Source organism: Canis aureus, chromosome 23, assembly GCF_053574225.1.
Source record: "Canis aureus isolate CA01 chromosome 23, VMU_Caureus_v.1.0, whole genome shotgun sequence".
Classification (NCBI taxonomy): domain Eukaryota; kingdom Metazoa; phylum Chordata; class Mammalia; order Carnivora; family Canidae; genus Canis; species Canis aureus.
In genome coordinates this window covers 13,276,926-13,304,691 of record NC_135633.1, presented here as the reverse complement: position 1 = coordinate 13,304,691, position 27,766 = coordinate 13,276,926, and the positions used below count along the sequence as shown (strand labels likewise).

Sequence of the window (27,766 nt, the reverse complement as noted above, 5' to 3'; positions counted from 1 at the left end):
ACTGAGCCACCCAGGCTGCCCCAATTTTTTTTTTAAAGATTTTATTTATTTATTCATGAGAGACACAGAGAGAGAGGCAGAGACACAGGCAGAGGGAGAAGTGAGCTCCATGCAGGGAGCCCAACATGGGACTCGATCTCAGGTCTCCAGGATCAGGCCCTGGGCTGAAGGTGGTGCTAAACCACTGAGCCACCCGGGCTGCCCTAAATCTACATTTTTAAATGATTTTTGTCACATTGGCATTAACTTCAGCAAGAAAAAAATATATAATATTTCTTTATTTTTTTTTATTTTTTATAACATTTCTTTAGATACAAGGTAAAGAAAATAAATAGCATGTTCTTTTATTGTCTGTAGATTTATGAAGGTCTTAATCATCCTTGAATAATGATAGTATTCAAGAGCAAAATGAGGCCTCCTTAATTTTGATTATAACCTGCTCCAGTTCACTAAATTTCTTTGCTAAGTCTACCAAGCTTCCAGAATCCCCAGTCTGTAGAGCTCCACCTAGGCATTTATATGAGATATGACAGCAAGTAGGAGGCCAGGGATGAGAGACATTCTGTGTCAAAGGAAAAGCAAAAATCAAAAAGTAACCTGAATTAACAGATCTGTCAAGAGTCAGGGAAGCAGGTGGAAGAGTTGCTTATCTTAGGAAGCAGTTAGAGGGCAGTGAGGCAGATATGGTAATTAATCTGCTAGTCCAGAGTTCCTCTTCTCTTCATAACTCTCCTTATTTTTGTTTAGGTAACTATACTACCCCAATGTAGCACATGTTCTTTGGAGGAAACCAACTCCATCACTGACTCTAGTAGTCAGGCCTCAGTGAACCATAATCCCACTCAAAAGACATAGTTTTAAAAAATGGGCACATAACTTAGGACACAAAGAACAGTTTGGGGAGAATACCTGAAAAGCTCCCTAACTTCCCCAGAAACAACCCAAGCTCAGTCTCAACAAGGAGGCAAAGCATATGTACTTCCATGAGTCAGTCTTAAGATTAAAGCTGATACCATCTGGGAGGCAAAACTGAGAAATGCAAACAGACATTTATTTGATTATACCATGGAACATGTAGGTCATACCTACCCTAAAACTGCCGAAATACCACCAAATTTCTCCTTTATTAGTTATGTAAATTTGTCCAGGACTTTTTCCTCTTGCAACCACAAATGTCTCAATATATCGGAGATGCAAAGACTCCTAATTCATCACACAGAAACTTGAAAATATCAACAGATAAGGTTATTAAGGTTAAATTCATATTCTTAATAGAAGTCGTTATTATGTGCATTTGCTTTAAGGCTACAACTATTCATGAGCTACGTTACAAGAGTAGAAACTCTTGATGTACAACCTTGGAAGAAATCATGTTAAAAAAAACTGTAAGTGGGTGAATAATATACATACCAGTTTGATAGGTCATAGTTCACACTTATTTTCCTGGCATCATTACTACTAGACACTCATCATTCTCAAGTGTCCCAACATATACATTTACCCTGGCTCTAAAGCATGTTTTTTTTGATTTGTATATTGTTATCTTCAGAAAAATAACAGCAATCCATGAAAATGCCTGGAGAACTCTAAAAGGTAAAACAATTCCATCTTTAAGACCTGAGATTGGGAGATGCTTGGGTGGCTCAATGGTTGAGCACCTGCCTTTGGCTCAGGGCATGATCCTGGAGTCCCAGGATTGAGTCCCACATCAGGCTTCCTGCAAGGAGCCTGCTTCTCCCTCTGCCTGTATCTCTGCCTCTCTCTCTGTGTCTCTCATGAATAAATCAATAAAATCTTTAAAAGAAAAAAAAAGACCTGAGATTGGTTAAGAAAAAAGTGGTACTAGGAAAAATGTCTCTGCCCATAAAGAATTAATAATCACTTTTAGGAGGTCATTTTTATTATAATTACATTCTTGTAATTTCCTTTTACTGAACTGGTGCTATGGGAATGAATATTCAGGGGTTAGGGACCTTCATTTGTAAGAACAATGTAATTCTTTTTTTTTTTTTAAAGATTTTTTTTATTTATTAATGAGAAACAGGGAGAGAGAGAGAGAGAGAGGCAGAGACACAGGCAGAGGGAGAGGCAGGCTCCATGCAGGGAACCCGACGTGGGACTCGATCCCGGGTCCCAGGATCAGGCCCTGGGCTGACGGCGGCGCTAAACCGCTGAGCCACCCAGGCTGCCCAAGAACAATGTAATTCTTATGAAAACATCACAGGGAGCAAGATTTGAAAGCACTGGCAGGTTCTAAAATACATAGATATTTCTTCTATTATCTGCCACTGTGTCTAAAATACCTCTGTACTCCAAATTCATTTATTTAGGTTCTAATTTCTTTATTCCTCTATTAAAGTTGACTCCCTACCACACTACCCATTAATGATAATACCTGATCAGAAGGGAAATGCCACTGCCATTTGGAAGCAAACCCCCCAGGACAGGAGCAAGATGGAGTCAAGAAAGGAAGAGGGTACCTGGTGCTCAAGAAGAGGGTGAAAAGTCGGGCTGTGCCAAGGGCATCCACGGCCCTTCCTACTTAAGCAAAACCTGTCATTTGCACCTTTGTTTTCCTCCACAGATAATCCCACCTTAGGAGCCATGAAAGCTTAGAAAAAACCATAGCTAATGCTTATTATTACTTTAGTACTGCTTTCAAAGACATGCCCGTGTTCATTTGGCTGTACGATGCTGTGATTTCTGCCCAAACACATATACTGATTAGATAAACCAGGTTCAGGGATAAAAGGCAACCAGACAGCCTTTTCCCACAAAACATCCATGTACTTTCAGCGTCTTTCTGCACAGATGAGGTAGGGCTGGGGTTGCAATGTCATGCCTAATCGGGGCTTCAGATCTGGAACCAGCCCATGGGGGAAATGCAAGTGAAACCGCTGGAGCAATGCTGTGAAAAACAGGAACATCTCCATCCGAGCCAGCTGCTCTCCAAGGCAATGTCTTTTCCCTAAACAAAAAAGAACAGCATGATTTTTTAGAATCCATAATATTTACTAAAATTCATATCTAGTATATGGATACCATTCACTAAGTCTGTTATTTAAAGAAAGAGGCAGTTATGTTTATTAAAAATAACAGCTGGCACTTCAGTTCCTAGAGCCCATTTCTTTACCTTCTCTTGTCAGATCATGGACTTCTGTAAGCTTATTAATCCCCTTCCACACTTCCCTTGCACTTTGTAACACAGCCCAAGATATGCCATGAAAGATCAAATTTCAGGTAGAAATTTGAACAAATTTCATTTTGTTCTATAGATCCATGAGAAGTTCGTTTCAATTCAAATGCCTAAATGTGAACCCTTCCCCAATGAAAGAAGAGCTTCTAATCCATCTTCCATTGGTCTTGTGGTCTGTGTACTTTTTTTTACAGCAAATGCAATAATTTTAGAGATGAGGTACAATGAAGAAGAAGCCAAGAGAGCTATGTTTCAATTTCACTTCAAAATATGTCATTTCCTCCCCTGGGTCTCAGTTTCTCAAGTTACCTGTTCCTGCAGACTTCTAGCCCTTCAAGTTTTGATCCAAACCCAAATCCACAAGCAAAAAAGTTTCAGAAGAAGCCACAGCTTCTCAACAATTTCTAAGTGTTGAGTACAAACAGGTGTTAATGACCTCTAATTAAACCAATCTCTCCTGTAAGATTCAATGCTGTATTTTCAGAGTTGGAGTCTTTAATTCTACAACAGAACGTTTCAGATTAAGATGTCATACATGATAAATCATCATTATGCTCTGTCCTAAAGTTGTGTCCTTGTGAAAGTTTTCTTACCTAGGGAAAATGGAACCAAAGCCTCCTTCTTGGCAAAATATCCACTGCTGTCCAGAAATCGCTCAGGATAGAATATTTCTGGGTTTCTCCAGTACTTTTCATCAAAATGTACAGAATAAAGATTTGTAATTACTGTTGTGCCTTTAGGAATGGAATAACCACGTACAACTGCATCTTCAGAGGTTGCATGGAAAATTCCTAATGGCACTATATTACAGAATCTTAAAACTTCATGCAAGACTGCCTCAGTATAAGGCATTTTGCATTTGTCATCCCAAGAGGGCTTCCCAGTGGGTCCCATAATTAAATCGATCTCTTTCTGAACTTGTCCTGTTAGAGAAAAAGTGTTCAAGTTATTATGCAATTCTTAGAATTACATCCAAAGTAATTTCCCTTTGGATAGCCTATATAATAAGTCAACAAGGTACGGGTACCAGATTCAGATTTTTCATTATCTGGGAGTTCTTTTTAAACATAGGCCATATATTGTGTGCCACCAGAAACCAATGTTCTGAGTAACTCTTTTGTGAAAAACACACTAAAAGTAGTAAAAATAATTGTAATAACATCACTCTCAGCAAGGGAAATAGTGAAACATAAAACTTGAATTAAAGGAAACAAAACAGGGTTCAGGTCCCAGCTCTGCCACTTCCAGTGGCTGAGATTGGGCAAGTCAGCCATTTAGCTGGAGAAAACGGGCATAAAGAGACCCATCTCTGACATTTTTACATGACTGGAGGTAACATATGTGAAACTCTTTATAACTATGAAATATTTTTCTTGTTGGCTAGCACAGCATAAATTCCTAAATAAAATGCTTTGTACATACCCAAAGACTCTAAAACATGTGTAAGTCCTAAATGTAGGGACAGCCCTGAGATCAAGAGGATCCTCACCTTGTATATTAGGATAGAGGGCCATGAAAAGAATTGCCCACCGAAGCACATTGGTTGTAGTTTCAGTTCCAGCAATGATGAGTTCACCCACGGAAAAAATGAGGTTTTCCTTGGAGAAAGTACATGATGGGTCATTTTTACCTTGATCCATCTCATTTAAATAAGCATCAACAAAATGCTGGGGTGACTGAGGCTTTCTGTTGATGGAAGCTTTTTCAATAAGCCTGGAGAGAAAATCATACACTACAGCTGCATTTCTAAATAGCTGTTGATGTTTTCCAAAAGGTATGATACCAATCCATGGAAAGGCATTATACAGGAAGACTGAGGCACTGGCTGCTAGTTCCACATTTTCACTAAATAACTCAATCATGTGCTGAAAATCCGTGTCTTCATAAGTGAAGCGTTCTCCAAAAATGATCAGATTGGTTATGTTTGAAACAGCATTTGTTATTAATTGTTTAAGGTCAAAAGGTCTACCTTTGTATGTTTCAATAGCATCAATAAAAAAATTGGTTTCTTCTAAGATTTTAGATTCAAAAGACTTTTGGCCATATCCAAAACAGCGAAAGCTATTTACAGCTAATTTTCTGTGATCAACCCATCCTCGGCCATATCTGGAATTGAGTAAGCCTGGAAAAAAAAAAAAAAAAGTCTTAAAAAAAGCTTTATCATTCCTACATTTCCTGTTTCTAACACCTAAAAATGCTATGGAGTTAAAAAAGATGGTTAGCCATTCTTTTCCAAATTATCTTTCTATAAAACTAAAACTAGACTTAGTGGTTAAGCCTTGTTCTTTGCTACTCATTAGCCACAGAATACTGTCAACAGATAAAGCTTGTCTACTTTTTATGTGGGGACAGGCAGAAAAGACCTGTAATTCTTCCAGCACAAGAAACTGAACAGTCTTATATAATTTTACCTATTACTATAAGCCTCATCTACAAAAGACAAAATTATTTCATGTTCTATGGGTAAATTTTATATTGGACTAAAGCAAACAACTGAAAATCATGCTTGTAGGATTAAAAATTTTCTGTGTTTCTATTTCTAGATTTTAGAATACAGATTTTTCTCCTATTAAAAGCAAATGTTGGGATCCCTGGGTGGCGCAGCGGTTTGGCGCCTGCCTTTGGCCCAGGGCGCGATCCTGGAGACCCGGGATCGAATCCCACGTCAGGCTCCCGGTGCATGGAGCCTGCTTCTCCCTCTGCCTGTGTCTCTGCCTCATTCTCTCTCTCTCTCTCTCTGTGACTATCACAAATAAATAAAAATTAAAAAAAAAATATTTAAAAAAAAAAAAAATAAAAAAAAATAAAAGCAAATGTTCCCTAACAAGATGACTATGGAAAAGGCTAATAAGGAAGCCTGAAAGGAGGTATCAATGTGGTGGAAATATTCAAGCCAAAAGGAGGATACTATGGATTGAGTGTTTGTGTCCCCACAAAATTCGTATGTTGAAGCCTAATCCCCAAAGTGATGGTATTAAATTAGGAAGTGGGGCCTTTGAGGTGGTAATTAGGTCATGAGGGTAGAGCTTCATAAGCTAGACTGGTGCCCGTAATAAGAAACACAGGAGATGACTATTCTCAGCTATGTGAGGATACAGGAAGAAGGCCAAGAAGTTGGAATCAATGGAGAAAGTACCAGACACCAGATCTCCTGGACCCTTGATCTTGATTTTCCAGCCTCCAGATCTGTGAGAATAAATGATTGTTGTTTAAGGCACTAAGTCTATGGTATTTTTACTAAAGCAGCCCAAATGAAGACAGAGGGCAAATATGAAACTCAAACTTCTCATGTTGATATTGTTGCCATAAAATTTCAGAGTCTCCACAGTATACTATGTATGCTCTTCTGATGTGGAGTATATTCCTTTTAAATTAATTATCAAGATGCACCCTTATGTTTATTTTGTTTTTTAAAGATTTTATTTATTTATTCACGAGAGACATAGAAAGGCAGAGACAGGGATCCCTGGGTGGCGCAGCGGTTTGGCGTCTGCCTTTGGCCCAGAGCGCGATCCTGGAGACCCGGGATCGAATCCCACATCGGGCTCCCGGTGCATGGAGCCTGCTTCTCCCTCTGCCTATGTCTCTGCCTCTCTCTCTCTCTCTCTCTCTCTCTCTGTGACTATCATAAATAAATAAAAATTAAAAAAAAAAAGGCAGAGACATAGAAAGAGGGAGGAGAAGCAGGCTCCATGCAGAGAGCCCGATTCAGTACTCGATCCCAGGACTCTGGGATCACGCCCTGAGCCAAAGGCAGACGCCAACCACTGAACCACCCAGGCACCCTCACCTTTATGTTTATTGCAGAATTATTTACAATAGCCAAGATATGGAAGCAACCCAAGTGTTCATTGATAGACAAATGGGTAAAGAAGATGTGGGAGATATATATATGTGTGTGTGTGTGTGTGTGTATATATATATATATATATATATATATATATGTCTATGTATACATATATGCACACATATATATACATATATGTATACACACACACACAAAATGGAATAGAGAACTCAGCCCTAATAAAAGAATGAAATCTTGCCATTTGCAAAAGCATGGATGGATCTAAAGAATATAACTCTCAGTGGAATAAGTCAGAGAAAAACAAACACCATATGATTTTTACTCATATGTGGAATTTAAGAAACAAAACAAAAAAAAGAGACAATCAATAAAACAGACTCTAAAATATAGAGAACAAACTGGTAGTCACCAGAGGGGAGGTATGCGGGGGGATGAGTGAAATAGGTGAAGGAGATTAAGAGTACGCTTATCATGATGAGCACTGAGTAATGTATGGAGTTGTTGAATCATTACATTGTATATCCAAAACTAATAGGACACTGTAGTTTAATTATACTTGAATTAAGAAAGAGATTTGCAAAAAATTAAAAAAAAAAAAACAAATTACCTATTAAGGGAAAAACGGGGTCACCTGGGTGGCTCAGTCGGTTAAGCATCCGACCCTTGATTTCGGCTCAGGTCATGATCTCAAGGTCGTGAGATTGAGCCCTGCCATCAGGCTCTGCACTCAGTGTGGAGTCTGCTTAAGATTCTCTCTCCCTTTCCCTCTTCTCCTCTCTGTCATGCTTTCTCTCTAAATCAATCTTTTTTTTTTTAAAGAGAAAAACAACATCCTTAGCACATATATATATAATATGTACTTTACTCAAAACTTCACTCACAATTGGTGAAGTTGTGTACCTATGATGTACACATCATGTACCTATGATGAAAAATGTCACGTTCTCTTGTGTACACGAGGTACCTATAAAATTTACACTTCAGCAACTTTTGTGTAACAGTTTTTAAATTTGGAGCTTATAAAAAAATAAATAAATTTGGATCTTATGATAAAGCTAACCATACATAAGGGGGTCTTTGGTGCTATGCAGCCATCTTATGTTCCTATAGTCCATTGTCTTTTCTATACTCCCAGATGACCATTCAACAAATATTCAACACTTATTTATGGAACACTTACTGTGTTCCAGGAAGTATTCTAAGTGTCACAGATATATCAGTAAACAAAAGAGGCAAAGATCCCTATTCTCTTGGACCTTACATGCTAGGGAGAAGAGACAAATAAATTATACAGCCAGGAAGGAAACATAGGGTAGTCAGGGAAAATATCACTGAGAAAGTGACATAAGTAAAGATATAGGACAGAAGAGTGAGGGATCCCTGGGTGGCGCAGCGGTTTGGCGCCTGCCTTTGGCCCAGGGCGTGATCCTGGAGACCCAGGATCGAATCCCACGTCGGGCTCCCAGTGCATGGAGCCTGCTTCTCCCTCTGCCTATGTCTCTGCCTCTCTCTCTCTCTCTCTCTCTGTGTGACTATCATAAATAAATAAATAAAATTAAAAAAAAAAAAAAAAGGACAGGAGAGTGAGTCTAGCAGATATTCAGGAAAGATTCCTGCCATACAGGGAAAAGCTAGTGCAAAGGCACTGGGATGACAGCAAGCCCTAGAGCAATGTATGTATATGGGATACATGTACAAGAGGGTACAGAGGAGCTTTGTGATAACTCTATGCTGGCCAAACATGGGCTGAGCCCACCTATAGGGCAACTTTTACCCAAAGAGTGAGCTAATAGTGGCTATGATTTCTCAGTTGCAAGTTCAGTGCATATGTATTTACAATAACACAAAATTTTCTACTTCTTTTTCTCTTACTGTTTTTTTGAAAATACCAAATGCTTACTTTATGATAAAAATAGTTGAAACTACAAAACTGTAGCTTTGAAAAATATATAGTATATACTTTATCCCAAATACTACTCTGATAACATCATCTTTCATTTTCACCATTTCTTTAAAGGTTTTCTATTATAATTGTGGTATAATTTCTTCTTTGACCTAATTATTATTAAGAAGAGTAAGAGGTTGGAAATTTTTGTTTTATTTATTTTATTGTTTCCAAGTATCATTATACTCTAGCCTGAGAATTCATCCTTTAAAACTGGTGTTTTCTTTGCACTAGTCAGTTTGCTTTGTGATTTAATAAATGGTTAATTTTTATTTTCCTTTCAATATCTTTATTTTTAGTCTATGGAAACCAAATTTTGTTACATTTTTCTTTGAAAATAAGTGTGTTGCTCTCATTAGAGAGTTCTGGACACCATTATTGTAAAATTCTTACACTATTAAGTATTAAAACCACTACATCTGATTTCAACACTCTAGTTTGGGCTTTCTGCTCACCAATTCTGTTAACCTTCAACCTTTCTCCTTTTTTTTTTTTTTTTTAAATTTTATTTATTTATTCATGAGGGAGACAGAGAGAGGCAGAGACATAGGCAGAGGGAGAAGCAGGCTCCATGCAGGGAGCCCAATGTGGGACTCGATCCCAGTACTCCAGGATCACGCCCTGGGCTGAAGGCAGGTGTCAAACCCCTGAGCCACCCGGGCTACCCTCTGTTGCTGTAGCTTTTGGTATCTTTGGATAAAACCATCTGTGTTCTAGCACATGTCATACTGGTTAGTAGTTAAGAAAGTCTTCTTCACATTCTATTTTGATAGTGAAAATGTCACCAGGTACTCAAGACTGGCTTTGAAAACCACTTTTGATTCAAGTATGCATGATCATGTATGTGTTCTCCTAGCTTGCTTCACAAAACTTGCAGGTATTATTAAATGCTAATTCTTTAAAATATTATTTACAATATTTATAAGACAGAATTACAACAGCAGAATTAGCAAGTACTGGTCTAAAATATGGGTATAATGTAGCCTGAAAGGTCTTCAACTATTAAGTTCTGTAATCTAAATTAATTAATTCTTTCCTGCTAATCAGTACAAGAGAACCTAAACTCTAAATACTAAAATTACATAAAATAAGGAGTATAATTTATAATAGTAAATAAATAAAATAGTAAATCACTATTTCACTAAATAGGTGAAAATAAACATACCTCCCATTTTTGTCATCTTCATGAATAAAGGAAGGCATGGTCTGTCTGCAAAAATCTCACTTTGATGAACAAGGCATTCCTTTACTACATCATAGCCATTTAAAACCACAGCTGATATACCTCCAAGATCTAAACTGAAGATCTTTGAGAAGAAAAAAAAATTTAAATGACAAAACAGAAATATTAACTATGGAAATCCAAATGTGCTAAGCCCGGTTCTCCCAGTATTTGTTACTTCCCTGAAAATGTAAGGATTTATTATTTAACTGACAATGTTTTGAGCGCCTTCTCTCCACAAGGCATAGCAAACACTACAATTTCATTACCTAGTCAGTGCCTGAAGACATAATCTTATAAATGGTATAAGGAAGACAGTACTGGGCTCATGAGGCTTGGGTTCTAGTTTAAGCTTTGTCATTAAACAAATATAGGACCCTGGACAGAACCTTTAACTTTTTTGGGCTTCAGGGTTGCCCCAGAAAATATGGTACTTGATTCAGATGCTCCTTTAAGATTCATTCCAACTCAATGCCTTCAGTAAGATCTAGGAATCTCTTTTTATTTCCAAGATAAATGAGGAAGCAGCACAATTATTTCCAGGCTTATATAGGGAGGGGATTGCCTGAGAAAGAACTTTGATGTATAAACATATTACAACTAGCCTCATTTGTATTTGGGTCTCTGAATTCCAAGTTAACAAAGAGGGTACCAAAGGGAATCTGACCTTGGAGAAAAGGCACTTACCACATAGGCACAGGTGGGTGCCCTCAGCTAAGGGAAAGGCAAGACAGAATGAATATCCATCCTATGCCTGTGCTTCATTCACCTCAGGTTCACTTACAACAGAACACCTCCTGTAGTCTACTCTAGCTAGTCCAAAATAAGAGGCTAATGCAGAACTATCAGTGGTGTGCAAAGATTGCTTATCTTCATCCTGTCAGGGCTTGGCTGAGAGCTAATTTTTAGGGCCAAAATACTGAATCAAGCCTCATTCTGTGCAAATAAGTAGAGCAAATTTAACCATGGTTTATACTACTTTAGAGGGAAAAAGAAAACAACAAATAGGTTTAATGAAGAACAGAAGTTCAGCAGAAGTAATTACAGGAAAAAATGTGATGAAGACCTTCAAGTAGTAGCAGAAGCAACCAACTGAACAATGGAGGCTTTAGCACAGGCTAGGCTCTGCCAACCGAGCAGCAGGAACCCCCAGAACCTTGGGGAGGTAGCATCGACTGTGCGCGACAAGCAGTGGTAGTAGTCAAGAGCGGCAGTGGAAGAGTTTCAGTGCCAAGAGAATGGCTTCCAGCTGGCAAATGTGGGACTCTTTCAGTTCCCAAAGCAGTAATGAAATTGTTTTAAAGCCCCAGAAGTGTAATTGTATCAGATATAAAGGGAAAACACCTCCTTCTCATGTGTCTCCTCTCATCTCAGTACTCTACTCTAAACTGACACCAGCTGTATGATTTTCCACCCCTCAGCAATTCTAGGATACCAGCTGGGTGTCCTAGAATTTAACTCAATTTTGACACTACCTACCTGGACATAGTTTCAGATCCCACAAGTTAAGGGCTCAGTCCCATAAGACTGCTCCCTATCTCTACTTCAGATGCCAATCACCAAGTTCGGGTTCTTCTGACCAACAGGCTATAAATTAGAGGTTCCCACGACCTCTTCCTTGGGTTCGATTAGTGGGCTAGAGTGGTTCATAGAACTCAGGAAAACATTTTACTTACTAGATTCATGGTTTATCATAGAAGGATATAACTCAGGAACAGCCATACAGAAGATATGCATAGGGAAGGTATGGGGAAAGGGGAACAAAGCTTCCATGCTCTCCCCAGGCATGCTATCTAGTCTCTGCTCACCTCCACCTGTTTACCAACATGGACACTCTCTGAACCCTGGAATTCAGGGATTGTTATGGAGCCTTTATTAGCTAGGCATGTTTAATTATATCATGGGTCACTAGTGACTGATTCAAATTCCAGCCCCTCTCCCTCCCCCAGAGGTAGTAGGGGTGTGATGGGAAGTTCCACCATCTAACCATGACTGGTTAGATGTACTGGTTCTCCTGGCAATAAACTCCCACTTTAGGGATGCTCCAAAAATTATCTCATTAGCATAAACTCAGGTATAGTTGAAAGAGGCTTGTCATGAATTAAAAAAACACCTGTATCACTTTTAACACTTAGGAAATTCCAAGGACATTAGGAAGTATATTCCAGGAAAGAGACAAAGACCAAATATGGATTTCTTATTATAAATCACAGTATCAAAGCAGGAAGGGAAGGCATTAGTGAACAGGCACTTGTTCTGATGCAGGGGAAAAAAAAAACAAAACAAAAAACAGACTGATGGTTTCACAAGGATGGTAGAAGACGACGCTGGGGCTGCAAGCTGTGGTAATACGGATAGAGAACAAACAGGAGCATCGTATTGCAGGGTAAAGCTGTCAGGTGTGGACACTATGGATTACAAAGACCAAGAAGGAGCCATGGAAAAAAAAAAAAAAAAAAAGAAGGAGCCATGGCTTGAGAAAGCTGTTACACAATCCACCTTTACTAAAAAATGTGGACCCCTATTTGAGAGTAAACCTGGGGAAATTATCATTTGACCTAGCATCTATTCTGGTATTATGCTGTTTTCAAGGACTTTCCGGAAGGTTTCATTCTTCGAGCTGTTGAGGACCTAAACTGCCTGTGTTGGCTCTGTTTTTCTTCCCAGCCCGACATCACTGCTTAGAGTGTTGATTGATTTTCAGAATGTAAACAGGAGATGGCTATTTCTTACCCTTCCATCCCTGACACTCTGATCCAAACCACCTTCAATTTTTTCCAAGGTTATCATGACAGCCTCTCAACTTGTGTCTTGATAGGTGGTTCTCCACATGGCATACTCCTGCTACATGGCCTTTGTACATGTTCTCTTGGCCTGGAATGTTCTTCCTCCAGTTTTGCCTAGTTTTGTCCTTGATTTCCTTTAAGCCTTTGTTCAAATGTCTTTGCAGTGAGGCCTGCTCTAACTCAGTTAAAATTCTATCCCTAACTTAACTGACTTCACACTCTGTACTTCCATGTACTGTATCATTTACTTATTGTATTTATATTGTCCGTCTCCCCCACCACCACCTCAGCCCCCAAGGGTATGTAAGCTATATGAGGACAGGGATTTTTACCACTGTTTGGTTTACTACCAAACAGGTATCTTCACAGCTAGGACAGTGCCTAACAGACGCTGACAACCAGTAAGTATATGTTGAATTATTGAATAGTGGTGAAGACACACATTTAAGTACACTATTTATACAACATCATAGGTGAAGGGCTAGTAACAGAGGGATGTGAAAAGTGCCATTGATGAAAACAACCGACTGCTTCCCACTTTTCAACCTTTGTGTGGGCTGTTTTCTCATTTGAAATGCCTCCCTTGACTGTCATACTCTCCAAACTATACCAAGTCTTTAGGGAACATCCTCTATAAAGCCTTTCTTGGTGCATTCTCCTTCTCTCTCTCTCCTTTGAACCACCACAGCACAAGCTTAGATACTCCCATGGCACTCATTTAATACTACCTTGCACCGGAAGCCAGGAATACTCTTGTCTTCTGCTTGGCTGCTAAATTATAAACTCCACAGAATCAGTGATTTCATCTCTTTCATCTTCTGAACCTTCCATAAAATCACACCTAGTGCCTTGCGTAAAGATCTAAATAAAAGCCAGGAACTTGCCAGATCCACTTGCCTTAAAGTAAAGGAATTGCTTTATTGTCCTTACATGCATTACCTGAAAATAATCTGTAAAAAACACTTTTACTCCCTTTGCTAGCTAGGAAATGCTACTCAAAATTTGGATTCAGATTAAAGTCATTGCAGAAGCTTACACATTCAGAGTGAATCTCCAAGGAAATGATACTTCTTGATGTGGTATATTTCTATCTAAGATTACCTTTAAAATGAATGTATGAGCCCCAAGGTCTGGTTGTTTTCAAGAATTATAAAAAAAGAACTGAAGTCACAGACTTCATAAAAGTAAGTGACACTTAAAGTGACCGCCATTTCTCACAAGCAATTTTCAAGTCCAGGTTTTTCCTGTGAGCCTACATTTCCAGTGAAGAAGATAATAGAAAAATAAAATTCCATTTACTAATAAGCCCTATAAACAACTTTCTATAACCTTTCAGAAGTCTAAGAGGTAGCAGTCTCTTCCTACTTCCAAAAAAGGTATAGTATTTTAACAACTTATACTAACTGTGAGACTTTAGCAGAATTGCAAAATACCTCAAAAGCAATGAGATACCTTTACTGCTTCCCAACTAAGATAAAGATCAAATGTTGCCAGGGAGAAGGGTCCAAAATGGAGATATAGAAAGACTTGGAACTCACCTCCTCCACTGACACACCAAATCTATACCTATTTATAAAGCAATTCTTCTGAATGAATGAGGGCTACCTGAACAGCTTCTATAGAACAAAAGATAGGCCACATAAAGAACGACAAGAGAAAATGGAGACTATGGTAACAAAGAGAACCCCACCCCCAGTGCTTGAACTGCAGTGGGGAGGGACAGCACTGAGGGACTGAGATGAGATTCACCTGCTTTGGTGCACAGGAAAAAAGCCATGGTTTAAAAGGGTAACTAGAATATATTAGGGTACCTAATACCTGGGTATACCTAATACCTAATACCTGGGTGGCTCAGTCAGTTGAGTTTGTTTTTTTTTTTTTTTTTTTTTAAGATTTTATTTATTTGAGAGAAAGAGAGAGAGAGAGAGGGAGAGGGAGAGGGAGAGCAAGAGCGGGGTGGAAGGGCAGAGGGAAAGGGAGAAGCAGACTCTCTGCTGAGCACGGAGCCCTATGTGGGGCCTGATCCCAGGACCCTGGGATCACAACCTGAGATGAAGGCAGATGCTAAACCGATTGACACCCAGGCACCCTGAGCACCCAACTCTTGATCTCAGCTTGGGTCTTGAGCTCAGGTCATGAATTCAAGTCTCATGTTGGGCTTCACAGTGGATGTGGAGCCTACTTAAAAAAAGAAAAGAAAAAAGGGCAGAGTGCCTGGGTGGCTCAGTTGGTTAAGTGTCTGCCTTTAGCTGGGATCAAGCCCCACATCAAGCTCCCTGCTCAGTGGGGAACCTGCTTCTTTCTCTCCTTCTGCGGCTCCCCTGCTTGTACTCTCTTGCTTTCTCTAATAAATAAATAATCTTAAAAAAAAAAAAGAAAGAGCAACTAGAATATAAAAAAATTAGCCCTTAGAACCCTGCCAAAGGTCAGGGGAGCTACTGGAAGCCAGGAAGCCAGGACTGGCAAATGCATGGTTTACATATCTCTTCCACCATGACAGCACAGAAAGAAGCAGGGGGTAGGCACCAAAGCCACCTGCAGCCTCAGTGCACTGGGCCCCTACCCCACACTAGTCCAAGCCATCCCGATCAGAAGGCCCCAGCACAGCATACACAATTCCAGCTGTCTCACCAATGTGACACGTGCAAAGCACCCTGGAGTACTCCAGGCCCATACCACTTCAGTTCCAGATGACTTGCCAGGGTACCCCCAGTGTAGAGGGCCCAAGGAACTCCTAGCCGTTTGCCTTGCCTTGGCTTTAGCCACCCTGCCAGGGTACCCCCTGCTTAGAGGGCCCTGGGACCCCATGTTAATTTCAGCTCCAGACTCTGTGCCAGGGCATCCTCTGCTTGGAGTACACTGGGACTCCCCCTCTTGCACCTACTTTACCTTCAGCTATCCTGCCAGGGTGCTCTCTGTGTGGAAAGCCCCAAGACCACTTGGTTTACAACCACTTCAGCTTAGGCTGTCCTGCCAGGGCACCCTCTGTGTGAAGACCCCTGGATTACCCTGGTCCATGCCTACTTCAGCTCCAGCCGTCCCACCAGAGGGGCTCCAGCAGAGTGTCCAGGACCTCTAGCCCACATAAGCCACAGCTCCAGCCAGTCAGTCAGTCACCAGGCACAGTCAACCAAGGAATGACCATACACAAGACCGCTAACGTTTAGAAGTATGAATTCATTTAATTCATAAAAACAAACACAGAAAGTCAAGCAAAATGAGAAGACAGGAGAATATGTTCCAAATGAAAGACTAAGACAAAATGTGAGAAAACAACTAAAAAAAATGGAGATAACCAATCTACCTGATAGAGTTCAAAGCAGGTTTGATTTCTGGGGAAGGTGGTGAAATAGGAGGATCTCAAAATCTCCTTGTCCCGTGGGTATATCTAGATAACACCCATATCAGAGTAAATAACCCAGACAATGACCCAAAGACTGCCAGAACAGACTCTCCACAGCTAAATGTAGAGAAAAGAGTCCACATTGAAATGATAGGAAGGGTGACTTCGTTAGGAAACCTGTCCCATGGGGACGGAGGGCCCCTGTAAGCACGGAGCAGATCCCACACTGGGCACCACAGATACAGGCCCTGCACCAAGAAAAATCCAAAGGACATTTGGCTTTGAAAACAGAGAGACGGGATCCCTGGGTGGCGCAGCGGTTTGGCGCCTGCCTTTGGCCCAGGGCACGATCCTGGAGACCCGGGATCGAATCCCACGTCGGGCTCCCGGTGCATGGGGCCTGCTTCTCCCTCTGCCTATGTCTCTGCCTCTTTCTCTCTCTCTCTCTGTGACTATCATAAATAAGTAAAAATTAAAAAAAAAAGAAAAGAAAACAGAGAGACTTACTATCATGAATTTTCACAATTAATGAGGCTTAATACCTGGAACTTTAAAAGTAGGGTGGGGGGGTAAGCTCTTGGGAGAGCTGGAGGGTGATAGGAAACTGAAAGGGTGATAGGAAACTGAAACTTAAAGAGACAGCATAATAAACAGCACTGCTGAGATACAGGTAGAAAGAGCAATTCGAAAAATGCCTAGGGGATATGGAAAGATTTATTTACTAATCTCAGAACCTATGCTGGAGGGGTAGGGACCATTAGGAAACTTCTCAAAAAACAAAAGAGCTAGCAGCCGCCATTCTGCCTCTCACCTAAATAACACAGATGCCTGGGGGAACCAGTACAATGGGAATACTCTGGACCTAGCCTGTGGAAAGCACACCCAGCCCTGTGCTCTTTGGGACCCACTCCTCCAATCTGCCCTCAGCAGGAGTCCATCCAAATCAGCACCACAAGCCTGGCACTGTGCAAGCAGCCCTGTCGGGGGGCCAGCAACACTCCAAAGGGGCTCCTGTCCGGGTGAGGGGAAGATAACCACAGTTATCTTCCACTGTAGCCCCAGAGTGGGAGGCGGGGGAAGGAGGGGTGGTAGACATCAGGTCAGCTTGCAGCCCACACCCACCAATGAAAGTCTTTTAGGGAACAAAATAGGGAGGGCCCCCGGGAGTCTGGTGGAACCATGGCTCTGCCAAATACCTGGTCTGACCCAACTCAAGCCCATGGTAGAGGACTTTAACACTCCACTTACATCAATGGATAGATCATCTGAGCAGAAAATCAACAAAGAAACAATGGCTTTGAATGACACACTGGACCAAGTGGATCTGGCAGATATATTCAGAGCATTCCATCCTAAAACAGTGGAATTAAACTTTTCAAGTGCACATGGGACATTCTCCAGAACAGATCACATGTTAGGGTAAAAAAAAAAGTTAAAAAATTGAAAAAATTGAAATTATAACATGCATCTCTTCCAGCCACAATGCTAAGAAACCAACCACAAGAAAAAAATCTGGAAAGAACACAAATACTTGGAGGTTAAATAACATCCTACCAAACAATGAATGGGTCAAGCAGTAAATCAAAGAGGAAATAAAAAAATACATAGAGACCAATGAAAATGAAAACACAATGGGCCAAAATCTTTGGGATGCAGTAAAAGCTGTTCTAAGAGTGAAGATTATAACAATATAGACCCGCCTCAAGAAGCAAGAAAAATCTCAACCTAGTCTCATACTAAATGAGCTGGGAAGGGACGCCTGGGTGGCTCAGTGGTTGAGCCTTTGGCTCAGGGTGTGATCCTGGGGTCAAGGAACGAGTCCCACATCAGGCTCCCTGCAAGGAGCCTGCTTTCTCTGCTGTGTTCTCTGCCTCTCTCTCTCTCTCTCTGTCTCTGTCTCTGTCTCTCATGAATAAATAAATAAATAAATAAATAAATAAATAATAAATAAAATCTTTAAAAAAATTAAAACAGTAGAACAGATCAATGAACCAAGAGCTGGTTCTTCGAAAAGATCAACAAAATTGATAAACTTTTAGCTAGACTAATAAAGAAAAATGGAAAGGGCACCCAAATTAATCAAATCAGAAACAAAAGAAGTAATAACCCACTCCACAGAAATACAAAGGATTGTAAGAGACTACTAAGAAAAATTATATATTAACATATTGGACAACCTAGTTGAAATAGATTCCTAGAAGCATACAATCTTCCAAAACTGAATCAGGAGGAAACAGCAAATCTGAACTGGCTGATTTCTAGTAATGACACGGAATGACTAATAAAAAACTCCCAACAAATAAGAGGATCTGATGGCTTCACAAGTGAATTCTACCAAATACTTAAGAGTTAATACTTAGTCTCCTCAAACTATTCCAAAAAACAGAAGAAGAGGGAAAGTTTCCAAATACATTCTACAAGGCCAGCATTACCTTAATACTAACAAAAAAGACACTACAAACACTCACAGACACACACACACACAAAGATCCCAAACTATAGGCCAATATCCTTGATGAACAGAACCAGAAATTGTCAATAAAATATTAGTAAACCAAATTAAAAAATTAATTAAATTGATCATTCACCATGATCAAGTGGGATTTATTCTGGGGATGCAAGGCTGTTTCAATTTTTGAAAATCAATCCAAATGACACACCACATTAACAAAATGAAGGATTAAAATAACACAACCGGGGAAAGGGCATAGGGTTTGAAAGATGGCGGACGACGTGGACCAGCAACAAACTACCAACACCGTAGAAGAGCCCCTGGATCTCATCAGGCTCAGCCTGGATGAGCGAATTTATGTGAAAATGAGAAATGACCGAGAGCTTCGAGGCAGATTACATGCATATGATCAGCATTTAAATATGATATTGGGAGATGTGGAAGAAACTGTGACTACTATAGAAATTGATGAAGAAACATATGAAGAGATATATAAATCAACAAAACGGAATATTCCAATGCTTTTTGTCCGGGGAGATGGTGTTGTACTAGTTGCTCCTCCATTAAGAGTTGGCTGAAACAAAGAATTTATCGTGTATGAAATATAGGAGATTTTGTATGATTGCCTCTTTAAATGTAGAAGACATCCAAAAGAGAAACCTGCGTTCATTTTGATATTAAGAAATGACCAGGGATTCTTCCACTCCTGAAATGAGTTGATTTGCAGAAAACTCAAAAATTCTTAAGCTAAAGGGCATTTAAATTTTTTTCCAACTCTTTCAATAAATGTGATCACCAGGATGCAAAAAAAAAAAAAAAAAAAAAAATGACACAACCATTTCAATAAATGCAGAAAAAGCATTTGAAAAAATTCAACATCCATTCACAATGAAAACTCAAAACAAAGTGGGTTTAGAGGGAGTTCACCTCAACATAATACAGACCATGTATGACAAACCTATAAGCCAACATCATACACAATGGTTAAAAATTAAGAGTTTTTCCTTTAAGATCAGGAACAAGACAAGGATGTCCACTCTCACCACTTTTATTCAATATAGTATTGGAAGTCCTAGCCACAGTTTCACAGTACTGGAAAAAAATAATAAAAGGCACCAAAATTGATAAGGAAGAAGTAAAACTATTTGTAGACAACATTATACTATACATAGAAATCCCTAAAGACTCCACCAAAACACTCTTAGAAGTAACAAACAAATGAGTCATAGATTACAAGGTCAATATACAGAAATCTACTCCATTGTCATAACTAATAACGAAGTAGCAAAAAAAGAAATTAATAAAACAATTCCATTTATAATTACGCCAAAAATAATAAAAGACCTAGGAATAAATTTAACCAAGGAGGTGAAAAGCCTACACTCTGAGATCTATAAAACACTTGATAAAAAAAAATTGAAGATGACACAAATGGAAAGATATTCCATGCCCATGGATTGGAAGATCAGTATTGTTAAAATGTCCATACTGTCCAAAGCAATCTAAAGATTTAACATAATCCCTATCAAAATATACAGAGCATTTTTCATAGAACTAGAAATCCTAGAACAAACAATCCTAAAATTTGTATGGAATCACAAAAGATCCCAAACAGCCTAAGCAATCTTGAAGAAGAAAAAAAGTGGAGGTATTACAATCCCAGATTTCAAGATATAGTACAAAGATACAATAATCAAAATACTATGATCCTGGCACAAAAACAGACACATAGATTAATGGAACGGAAAAGAGAGCCTAGAAATAAACCCACGATTATACAATTAATCTACAACAGAGCAGGCAAAAATATGCAATGAAGAAAAGACAGCCTCTTCAACAAATGGTGCTGGCAACACTGGACCAATACATGCAAAGAATAAAACTGGACCACTTTCTCACACCATATACAAAAATAAACTCATAATGGATTAAAGACCTAAATATAAGTCCTGAAACCATAAAAATACTAGAAGAGAATATAGGGAGTAATCTCCTGGTCATTTCCCTTAGCAATTTATTTAGATAGATTTCCTCAGGCAAAGGAAACAGAAGCAAAAAAAAAATATATATATATATATATAATAATAATAATAAGCTATTGGGATTACACCAAAAGAAAAACTTTTATACAGTAAAGAAAACCATTGAAAAAACAAAGCAAAACAAAATAAAAACTGAAAAGGCAACTTACTGAATGGGAGAAGGTATCTGCAAATGATATAGCCAAAAAGGGTTTGACATACAAAATATATATAAAAAATTATATAATTCAACACCAGAAAATGCCAGTTAAAAATTAGCTGAGGGGCAGCCCCGGTGGCGCAGCGGTTTAGCGCCACCTTCAGCCCAGGCGTGATCCTGGAGACCAGGGATCGAGTCCCACATCGGGCTTCCTGCATGGAGCCTGCTTCTCCCTCCGCCTGTGCCTCTGCCTCTCTCTTTGCTCTCTGAATGAATGAATAAATAAAATCTTTAAAAAAAATAAATAAAAATAAAAATAAAAATAAAAATTAGCTGAGGACTTGACTAGGCATTTTTCCAAAGAAGACAAACACATGTCACAAACCATATGAAAAGATGATCAATATCACTTTTGATCATCAGGGAAATGTACATCAAATATACGATGAGATATCACATTTTACCTGTCAGAATGGCTAGTATCTGGGGTGCCTGGGTGGCTCTGTCGATTAAAAGTCCTGCCTCTTGATCTCAGTTTAGGTCTTGATTTCAAGGCTGTGAGTTCAAGCCCCAAGTTGAGCTCCACACTGGGCATGGAGCCTACATTAAATAAATAAATAAATAAATAAATAAATAAATAAATATAAAGGATGGCTAGCATAAAAAAAAAAAACAAGAAATAACAAGTGTTGTCAAGGATGTGGAAAAAAGGGAACCCTTGCACAATGTTGGTGGGAATGTAAATTGGCACAGCCCCTCTAAAACAGTATGGTTCATCAAAAAATTAAAATTAGTTATAGCATACAAGGTGCCTGGGTGGCTCAGATGTTTAAGTGTTGGACTTCTGGTTTTGGCTCAGGTTGTTATCTTAAGGTCTTGGGATGGAGTCCTGAGGCCAGCTCTGCACTCAGCAGGGAGTCTGCTTCCCCTATCCCTCTGCCCCTCCTGTCACCCATGTATGGATTCTCTCTCAAATAAATCTTAAGAGAAAAAACAACATACAATTCAGTAATTCTACTGTTACTTCTCCAAAGAAACTGAAAACACTATTTCAAAAAGATAGATGCACTGCTACATTTATTGCAGCATTATTCACAATAGCCAAGATATGGGAGCAATCTAAATGTCCACCAATAAAGGAATGTATGAATAAGATGTGATATAATGAATACATACACAATGGATATATACTGGAGTATTACTCAGCCATAAAAAGAGATCTTGCCAACGGTGACAACATAAACAGACACAGAGGTTATTATGCTAAGTGAAATAAGTCCTACAGAAAAGACAACTACCATATGATTTCACTTTTATGTAGAATCTAAAAACAAAACAAACAAAAGCAGAAACAGATTCATAAATACAGAAAACTGGAGGCAGCCAGAGGGGGATTGGGTGGATGGACAAAATGGATGAAGGCAAGTGGGAGATAAAAGTTTCCAGTTATTCATATACCAGAAAAAAAAAAAAAAGTTTCCTGTTATGGGCAGCCCCTGTAGTGCAGTGGTTTAGCAGTTTAGCGCTGCCCTCAGCCTAGGGCATGATCCTGGAGACCCGGGATCGAGCCCACGTCAGGCTCCCTGCACGAAGCCTGCTTCTCCCTCTACCTGTGTCTCTGCCTCTCTCTCTCTCTCTCTGAATAAATAAAATAAAATCTTAAAAAAAAAAAGTTTCCAGTTATGGAAGATGTAAATCAGGGAAATGAAAGATACAGCACAGGGAAATGTTACTGTGATAGCATTGTATGGTGGCAGGCCACCCTGCGGTGAGCCTAAAATAGTGCAGAGTTGTTAAATCACTGCTTTACACCTAAAACTAATGTACACGTGCCTCAACTATACTTCAATTAAACAAAAGATCAAATGCTGTCAATGACTTAATTAAGAGGTTAAGTGGTTTCAATATGCTAGGTGGTTTTCAGCTTAAGTGTAAGGCAGAGTCAGTCAAACAATTATCTACTCTTCAATGCATACATCCTTTTCATTTTTGCTCATCTTTCCTCTGTTTCTCCTGTACTTACTAGTACTACTGATTTTTCCACTTCCAGTAAAGAGTACTCTTTGTAAAGAACGACAATCACCTCAAAGAGTTACAACAGCAATGCAAGTAATTACTGATACCAAACTCTTAAATCCATTGAATCAAAATGACAGTCTTATCATAATTTGTAATCTATTTTGATAGGAGGGACGCCTGGGTGGCTCAGGGTTGAGCGTCTGCCTTCAGCCCAGGGCATAATCCTGGAATCCCAGGATCGAGTCCCACATCAGGCTCCCTGAATGAAGCCTGCATCTCCCTCTGCCTGTGTCTCTGCCCCTCTCTCTCTCTGTGTCTCTCATGAATAAATAAATAAAATCTTTAAAATAAAAATCTATTTTGATAGGAAACTCAGATCACTCCCTTCTGGAAAAGAATGTTCCTTGTAAATACAGTGCTCCTATCAGTTCAAATATTTGTGTATGAAAAACAACTTCCTATTCAAGACAGCATTTCACATAATTGATTTAAAGATACTTTTTATGTTATAGGCCTAATAAATTGTTTCCAATTAATAACCAAGAACATTTGAGTAGCAGTTTGTTTCTAGTTATTTTCATTACACATGAGGAAAAATTAAAATTCAGAGAAAAATCGAGTTTTATCTGACAAAAGAGGATTCAACTTCTAATCTCATACTTCCACATCTTAGGATTTCTCTAGAATATCATGGTACCAGCATGCCAGAAGTCATACATGTTCAACGGAAATCATAGAAACACACTCAGTTCCTGGAGAACTGGAAGGTTGACAATAAAATATAAGAATTATATACATTTGCTTTACCTAAGTTCACTTTCCGTTTAACGTCAACCATGAGACATGTGCAAAAACCCAGGATAATTCTTGTAAACTCTGGTTCAAATAAAGATTTAAGCCTCCACCTGAAATACCACAATTGCCAAACAGCAACGCTATCTTTTTCCTTCAAAGCACTCACAATTTGTGGCCGATATTTAGATTTGCTCTCTCTCACTGGGCTCTAATTCCCTAAAATCAGGCAGTGTCTGCCTTCCTCATCTCATCCTCAGCACCTTGCAGGGCCTGGCTTGTGGCTGCACAGGAATGAATGGATTCAAAGCAAAACAGGTGAGCTTGGCCAGTGCCCTGGGAAGTCTGCCTCCGTCTGAGGTCTGGACACCCTTGCAATCACACGCTTCAGTACTGTACACCCCTTTCCTCCCCTGCAGGGAGCAGCGGTGTGACTGTGTGCAAGTCCCTCAGCATTTCTGGGCTGTGCTTTCCATCTCTGCACAGTGGGAAATGATGGGGAAACACAGGACTGGCTGAGGACAAAGCACACTGACAAGTCCTTGAAACAGGGGAAGTGACATTCCTCTACAGACTCAACTGCTAGATGTTCATACTTTGCTAAGGGCAGAAGGCAAACTCAGCCTGACCCCCAGGATCCTGTAAGCCTATTTTAACATATACAAATTCCTTTAAAGAAACAGTCAACAAAACTAAAAGACAACCTTCAGAATGGGAGAAGATATTTGCAAATGGCATATCAGCTAAAGGACTAGTATCCAAGATCTATAAAGAACTTATTAAACTCAACAGCGAAGAAACAATCCAATCATGAAATGGGCAAAAGACATGAACAGAAATCTCACAGAGGAAGACACAGACATGGCCAACATGCACATGAGAAAATGCTTCGCATCACTTGCCATCAGGGAAATACAAATCAAAACCACAATGAGATACCACCTCACACCAGTGAGAATGGGGAAAATCAACAAGGCAGGAAACAACAAATGTTGGAGAGGATGTGGAGAAAGGGGAACCCTCTTGCGCTGTTGGTGGGAATGTGAACTGGTGCAGCCACTCTGGAAAACTGTGTGGAGGTTCCTCAAAGAGTTAAAAATAGACCTGCCCTACGACCCAGCAATTGCACTGCTGGGGATTTACCCCAAAGATACAGATGCAGTCAAACGCTGGAACACCTGCACCCCGATGTTTATAGCAGCAATGGCCACTATAGCCAACTGTGGAAGGAGCCTCGGTGTCCATCGAAAGATGAATGGATAAAGAAGATGTGGTCTATGTATACAATGGAATATTACTCAGCCATTAGAAACGACAAATACCCACCATTTGCTTCAATGTGGATGGACCTGGACGGTATTATGCTGAGTGAAGTAAGTCAATCGGAGAAGAACAAACATTAATATGGTCTCATTCATTTGGGGGAATATAAAAAATAGTGAAAAGGAATAAAGGGGAAAGGAGAAAAAATGAGTGGGAAATATCAGAAAGGGAGACAGAACATGAGAGACTCCTAACTCTGGGAAACGAACGAGGGGTGGTGGAAGGGGAGGTGGTCGAGGGGTAAGGGTGACTGGGTGATGGGCACTGAGGGGGGCACTTCATGGGATGAGCACTGGGTGTTATTCTATATGTTGGCAAATTGAACACCAATAAAAAATAAATTAAAAAAAAAAAAGAATTTTCCCTTTGGGCAGCCCAGGTGGCTCAGTGGCTGAGCATCTGCCTGCAGCCCAGGGCATGACCCTGGAGACCTGGGATGAGTCCCAAGTCCGGCTCCCCGCATGGAGCTTGCTTCTCCCTCTGCCTGTGTCTCTGCCTCTCTTTCTGTATCTCCCATGAATAAATAAAAATCAAAAAAAAAAAAAAAAAAAAGGAATTTTCCCTTTATCTCTAAACCCCCAAGATACATGTTGGCAATCATCCTCCAAGCACATGGCCCACTGAAAGACATTTGAAGGGTCTCAGGACTCAGGGTTTATCAGACATAATAGGTGACCTTTTCCCAACAATAGCTAGCCCCCTCAAGGTCCTGGAAACCTTGCTTCCAAAACTCCTTGGAGAGTACCTCCCCTCAGACCCCTCCCAGCTCCCAGGTATATAATCAGCCACACCTCACAGGCCTGGGGCAGTAGCAATTCCTGCCCACGGGTCCTGTCCCTGTGCTTTAATAAAACCACCATTTTGCACCAAAGAGGTCTCAAGAATTCTTTCTTGGTGGTGGGCTCCGGACCTCACCCCACCAAACCTCACCTATATACCAAAACCTCATCAGGAAAGACTGCAAGTAGCAGGTCGGCGGGACGGTGAGATTACAGGTGAGCCTCCCGTGGGGGGGGATGCTGGCCGGCCGCACAGTCGTGTCGGCCACGAGGATGCTCCCGACCACCAGGCCGCCACTGCCCCTGCGCTGTGGGCCTCCGCACCGGTTTTTAGTCCCGAACTCCTTCGCTCTTCCATGATTATTTCCCAGAGCCCCTCCCGGCCAGGCCCTTCCCTGCGCTTCCTGCTCCCTCCAGTAGACGCCTAGACGAGCCATCCTTAGATGCAAACATTTAGGAATGTCCCATTAAACGTTAATCTGGACCTAGGGTTTGGATGCCTCATTTTCGCCAGAAGCCACAGACAGATCCGCACACACGTCTACTTCCCACTGGCTGACAAAAAAAAGGGGGGGGGGGCAAAAAACCCACCACCCCCCCAGGGCCCCACTGCGCCTGCGCGGAGCACAGCCTGGGCGCTCTCGGAGCGGCGGGTCCCACGGCGCAGGCGCAGCACCTCGGCGCCCTCAGCAAGCCGGAGGGTCCCGCGGGATACCGCTAGGCGGCGGCAGCGGGCGGCCCTGCGGGGCGCGGCTTCCCCGGCGGGGCGCGGCCTCGGGCAGGTCTACACCCGCCCCCGCCCCGACTCGGGAAGCCGGTTTCCCTCCAAGTCGCTAGAACGCCGAAGGGGCGTCCCGACGGCTCGGGCCCCGCGGCGGCCGTGCAGCCCACCCCGGAGGAAGGCCCGGGGCCCCCCGCCCGCAGCCCGCAGCCCGCAGCCCGCCGGGCTGTACCTCGCCGTACACCCGGCTCTGCTTTCTCATGTAGACGTGGGCGAGCTCGCCCGAGGCCGCCAGCGAGTAGATGTTGCCGATAAATGGCAGCCCCGACGGCCCGGGGGGGAAGCCGGCCGGCCGCCTCTGCTTCAGCAGCTGGCGGACCCCCAGCACGAAGAGCAGCAGAAGGAGCGCGGCTCCGAGCCCCGCGGCGCACGCCTCAGCGCCCGGGGGACCCCGCATGGCAGGGCCGCGGGCCGGGGCCGCCAACCCCGCCGCCGAGCAGCGCGCTCGCACCAGGCCCGCCGCCCCAGGCCCCGCCCCAGGCCCCGCCCCAGGCCGCCCTGGCCCCGCCCCCTGGCCCTCGGCCGGCCGCCCTGGCCCCGCCCCTGGACCTCGGCCCTGGCCCCGGCCCCGCCCCCTGGCCTTCGGCCGGCCGCCCTGGCCCCGCCCCCTGGCCCTCGGCCGGCAGCCCCGGCCCCGCCCCTGGCCCCGCCCCCTGGCCCTCGGCCGGCCGCCCTGGCCCCGCCCCTGGCCCTCGGCCGGCAGCCCCGGCCCCGCCCCCTGGCCCTCGGCCGGCAGCCCCGGCCCCGCCCCCTGGCCCTCGGCCGGCAGCCCTGGCCCCGCCCCTGGTCCCGCCCCCTGGCCATCGGCCGGCAGCCCTGGCCCCGCCCCCTGGCCCTCGGCCGGCCGCCCTGGCCCCGCCCCCGGCCCCGCCCCCTGGCCATCGGCCGGCAGCCCCGGCCCCGCCCCCTGGCCTTTGGCCGGCCGCCCCGGGCAGTTACTCGGGCCCCGCCAGGCTCGGAGTCTGCGGCGCAGAGGCGGCGGCCACTCTTTGGATCTGGGCGTGGCTCCCAGCGAACTCGACAGTGGGGGGAGGGGGGGTGGCCCCTTTCCAGGGTGTGGACCCCGGGGCCTGGGGAACGCGTGGGCATCACCTCCCTCAGTGACCCGGGAGGCTCCTGCTTCCCTGGCCAGCCCTTTC

At 42.1% G+C, this 27,766-nt stretch overlaps 2 protein-coding genes across 5 annotated transcripts; one reads left to right on the top strand and one right to left on the bottom strand.

Moving 5' to 3' along the window:
* Window positions 1-1,030: 1,030 nt before the first annotated feature.
* CYP2R1 (cytochrome P450 family 2 subfamily R member 1) lies at window positions 1,031-27,051 on the bottom strand. 4 transcript variants are annotated; one of them, XM_077866388.1, is made up of 6 exons: window positions 26,800-27,051; window positions 10,115-10,256; window positions 4,686-5,318; window positions 3,790-4,119; window positions 2,791-2,968; window positions 1,031-1,222 (listed from the first exon to the last, which is right to left on the bottom strand). In XM_077866388.1, the coding sequence occupies exons 1-5, from the start codon at window positions 27,022-27,024 to the stop codon at window positions 2,793-2,795; spliced, it is 1,506 nt and encodes a 501-aa protein (XP_077722514.1). In that variant the 5' UTR covers window positions 27,025-27,051; the 3' UTR covers window positions 1,031-1,222; window positions 2,791-2,792. The 4 variants fall into 4 exon arrangements, with proteins under 4 accessions (XP_077722514.1, XP_077722515.1, XP_077722513.1 ...); XM_077866389.1 differs by adding an exon at window positions 21,398-21,533 and having other exon boundaries at window positions 1,031-2,968; window positions 26,800-26,919; XM_077866387.1 differs by having other exon boundaries at window positions 1,031-2,968.
* LOC144295261 (U6 snRNA-associated Sm-like protein LSm3) lies at window positions 18,998-19,451 on the top strand. Its single transcript, XM_077867659.1, has one exon. The coding sequence runs from the start codon at window positions 19,022-19,024 to the stop codon at window positions 19,328-19,330; it is 309 nt and encodes a 102-aa protein (XP_077723785.1). The 5' UTR covers window positions 18,998-19,021; the 3' UTR covers window positions 19,331-19,451.
* Window positions 27,052-27,766: the final 715 nt, after the last annotated feature.